Source organism: Limulus polyphemus, unplaced genomic scaffold (genome assembly GCF_000517525.1).
Source record: "Limulus polyphemus unplaced genomic scaffold, Limulus_polyphemus-2.1.2 Scaffold1509, whole genome shotgun sequence".
Classification (NCBI taxonomy): Eukaryota; Metazoa; Arthropoda; class Merostomata; order Xiphosura; family Limulidae; genus Limulus; species Limulus polyphemus.
The window spans coordinates 207792-212265 of record NW_013667119.1 but is presented as its reverse complement, the minus strand read 5'-3'; the positions used below and the strand labels follow the sequence as shown (position 1 = coordinate 212265).

The 4474-nt window shown below is 34.8% G+C and overlaps 1 protein-coding gene across 6 annotated transcripts in view; it reads left to right on the top strand.

Moving 5' to 3' along the window:
• Nucleotides 1-4474, top strand: part of LOC106463885 (gastrula zinc finger protein XlCGF57.1-like) — a 120018-nt gene that overhangs the window by 57156 nt on the left and 58388 nt on the right. The window contains exon 2 of one of the 6 annotated variants that reach the window (XM_022391510.1): nt 1898-2056. The exons of the other annotated variants lie outside the window; for them this stretch is intronic. Within the exon in view, the coding sequence (XP_022247218.1) occupies nt 1963-2056 (94 nt within the window). The 5' untranslated portion in view covers nt 1898-1962. The remainder of the gene's footprint in view (nt 1-1897; nt 2057-4474) is intronic. 6 annotated transcript variants of the gene reach the window in all.

The window sequence follows — 4474 nt, the reverse complement described above, 5'->3', positions numbered from 1 at the left end:
TTACTCTCCAGTCATTACATAAAAGTTTAAAGTACATGAGACTATTCATGAAGGCTGTCCTGGTCTCTAACTACACATGTTGTTTCAAAATCATGTTATATCAGATTACATCACCAATTTTTATCTTCTGTATAAATAATATGCTTCCATTTTCCTGTCTTGAACTTTTCTCACAAATTTTTCAGTAAAATGTGATAAATCTAGTATCTTTAGAAAGTCTTTTGTGTGAGGAATCCAAATTGCATATTGATTTTTCCATTCAGAATCAACTTATCTGTTTTTGTTTAGTCAAACTTCTTAATACAATGAATATGCCAAAAAATGGCATAATATTGTTGTCATCACATGATAGATGGCTTTGATAAGTTTCTATTTTAATTTTTTATTTGCAAAGATTTCACACAAAGAACACTTAATCCATGTGTAATTTCCTAAAAAAGAAAATGAACATTACACTAAGTACTATTGCTGTGGACTTTCTGACTTAATTAGGTTTAAAATATGCATGTACAGTTCATTTAAAATCATATGTTTATCACATTGTGAACACCAAGTGAAGCAGTAGAGGATATAGAAAGGATTCAGGGGTCTAGACCCCCTTTTTTCTTAAAAAACTCTGTGGAAATGTAGACAAGGGGAGAGTAAAAGGCGAGCTCACAATGGGACCTTTTCAGACACCGGCATTATTGATATATGTGTCAAATATGATGCTGTGCCCTCTCCTGTATTCTAAGGAATAAAGCCATTGTTAAATTATAGGTCAGATTTCTAACGAAATAGGCTAGGGTAATGGTGAGAGGATTAGCAGGGGTAATTTGTTAATTCTCTCTCTACCATCAGGAGGGGAGAAAGAAGTAGTGGTCATCTTGCATGACCTAAGGCCAACTAGCAAAAGAGAACTGTATGTACTCTGCCTGTAGAGCTGTGTGTACTGGGTACTCCATCTATCTTAGAACACTCCATGTAGACTTGGATGTGTGGGGGAACTTTATGGGATGTTTAACGGTCAGTGGGATAGCTCTAATTATCCTAGAGTCTGGGAGAAAGACTTGTCTCAGCCATCACCACAATGAGCAGAAGTAAAGTAATCGAAGAGCTATTGGAAAGGGAAGGACATCAAACATAATATGATAGACTGTCTTGAACGTGCAGATGATGATGTTTCCCAAATGTCTGAAAATGTACTTGGATGTAGTTATCCTGTTGGTTATTGTGAGGCTGAATGTTCTTTTTCATGCCTATGTAAGAGTCAAGATGTTCCTAAGAAGCAGCATGGGTGAAGAATGACTTACTAGACTCATTTTATATATATAATGAATTATGTAAATAAGATTCACAAAAAACATTGTGTTAAAATCTGTAAAAGTTATAGATATTAATTTGATTTTATCCCATCACTAATGGAATGAAATGTGTCTTAATTCATGTGATTTTGTAGTCATTATGTTATAATGTACAATTTATGTTTAGTTTAACAAATCATTTGTTTGAAATGCTTTGATGTTTTTGTTTTATTAATAACACAAAGATCACTACCTTTGTGACAAAACTAAGCTAAAATGGAGACCGGTAGTTTTACAATCTTATGATAGAAATTACAAATTTTGGACATCATCTTTAAGATATTCCTGGATCTGCATCTGCATGTGGTGTTTGAAATGTGTTTTACTTTAAAACATAGCTAAATCTGACATGAAGACTATATGGTGTCTTGCAAATGGACATGAAACTACTGCAAATGTTTTGTGAGTCATGACTTGTAAAGATCTTAAAAAAGACGAAGCTTATAATTTGATATGACAGCAAGATAATATGAATTTTGGGATTCATAATTGTTGAAGACTTTATAACCTTCTTGAAGGATCCAACATATAATTCTTGATTTGTTTCTGTGTAGGCTAACTGCAAGTGTTGATAAGAATATAAAGGTGAAGCTTCTGTATAATTTTGGAAGCATTAAAGATGAAGGTTGAACCATTTTCTGATGAGCAGCAGGAAGCTTTGTTGGATATCAAACTGGAGAAAAATGAAGATGGAACTTTCGAAATAACTAGGAGTAAGCGTTTATATATTTAGAATTTCAATGCTTTGTGTTCTTCCCAACATAAGTAGTGTGAAATTTACCTCTCTTTAATTTAGCAGTATGTCTGAATTTTGCATTCATCATTGATAATTGTTTCATGCATGATTTTATTTTCTGTTCCAGAGATGTCTGTCAGTAAAATTAGGTTGCATTCTCTTGGTTATTTTAGTCTTTGATTGCATGAACCTGAGTCTAGTTACACTTTCCTTATCTTATTCTATACCATCACCTGTGAGTGGGATTAAACCTGAGACCTATCAAGTGTGAAGTAAGTGTTCTACTAACTTAAGGATTAACTCACTATATACTGTTAGTAAAGTGATTAAATGTGATTTTATCAGTAAGAAGATTTTTTTATGTACTGGTAATTTGAAGATGGTCAGTATTACCTTTGAATCACAATTTTCCTTTTGTTGCTCTTTTAATATCACATGACCTAAAGTTCTAAATGTGCTTGATGGAATACAGTACTTGCATCAAACTTATTCACAGTTTTATATTTACCCACTTTCCACATGAGATATTAGCTATTTTGGAAGCTTCTCCCCCTTTAATTGAGGTGATGTTCTTTATCTAATTGTGGGAACCCATAGATGCTTTGTTGGCACTCGTGGATCCATCTATTTTGATCAGACAATGGATTTAGGAGGGATCTGTTTCGTACATTACTGTCATGTGAAGTAACGATCAATAACAAATAAGAAACAGTGGAATTAGATTTAAACACAAATACAATAGCTTAGGTAATGCATATAAATTAAATAATTATCTGGCTTGTTGTGATAATCCTTAACGTAATCTTCAGAAGATTTATTTTGTTTTATGTTGTTTCCTTTTCTGGCACTTGATTAATGATTTCCAAGTTGTCCACTATAAGCTTTTTGCTATCAAGGAGTCAGTTCAGTATTAAACCTTTTGTCACAGGCAGCCCAGGTTGCACATGTCATGACTTTCTAAAGAACTTCATTCAAAATTTAATTACTCTATTATTATTGTTTATGATTAAATGTGGCATCAAAGCATAGCTAACAGATCAAATTTCTGATACGATACCTTCATTCGCATAATTGCTTTTCTCATTCAGTGCTGCTTTGTATATGCATAATTTTTGCTCACCACTAGCCTTGATACTCCCACCTATCTTCGCATGTTTATGCATGGTACAACTGCATTGTAGTGTACAAATATGTTGTTTTGGTATTCTATATTTTGCTTCTTTTTACTTCATTTATTTTTGGTTTGGTTATTGTAACAATCAACTTTTTCAAAAATTTGTGATTTTTTATGGAATACTTTCATTTACCCACTTGTATTTTTCACAATATTGCTTCATTGTCACAACAATGACTTCTATTATGATTTCTGCCACTGTACAACAACCTGTTCTTTTTTTATGGCATCTGGCTTTACTGTTTCTGGGGAGGAGATGTTTTGCCTTAGATCACCACCAATTGGAATCAATCATGTGGCCTCTTGTGCCTCTTTAGTCAAGGGCGGTTGTACCAATCCTTAGTGAATCTGGATTGGATGATGATGTTTTAAGTAGCATTTTTTCCATCTCTTTCCTTTGCAATGCAGCTGAGGGCTAAGCCTATGAATGTTCCCAAATCATTGTCCACCATTTCTTGTTGTAAGTTCCCAGGTAAGTTACTTTTTTCTGATTATTATATTTCCCTCCCTCTTCAGATTCCCTGGTCCATACTATTTAGTTTGTAGCCCAGTAAAGTTTTATAGCTAGCACATCTCAACCCTTTAGCTTATGGACTTTCTGGTCTTTTAATCTTTCTTTGAGGTGCGGAGTTCAAACCCTGTTACCACAATGTGATTCCTGGCCCAATTGTCTGGTCTTGATCTCCTCCTTTCTTTCTTTTTTGCTAATTAATTGGCTCCTCAGTTGTTAGATCTTCTGGGTATTGTGCACTTTTGTCTCCCTTCTCCTTACATACATGACCATGGTTTGGTGTCCAAGTTATGCTGGTTAATACATGGTGTCTGGAGTAGAGGCTGCTTATTAACTTTCCTCTCTTTTGTCTCCTATGGTCTCTCTTCTTACACAGTCCTCTCATACCTCCCCCTTGCCATTCTTTCCTACACATGTTTTAGCAGCATCTAAGACAACCATTCACCCCTAATCGTTGAGGCTTCTTGTATTGTCAAAAGGACTCTCCTTTTTCTGCCCACTCCTTATTTTCTGATCACTGTTGTACTTTCCAAGTTTTTTCACACTCTTCCCAGCTGACATGTAACCACCCAACATGTCTTCATGGCACATTCTTTACATCATGTGGCTGTCTCCTCGTGCTCTGGATACTTATTACAGCTCGTTACCATTCAACACACCACAGTTCAGCTTTGGGTGGGAAAGTTTTCTTTTCATTACAGTAGCCCATT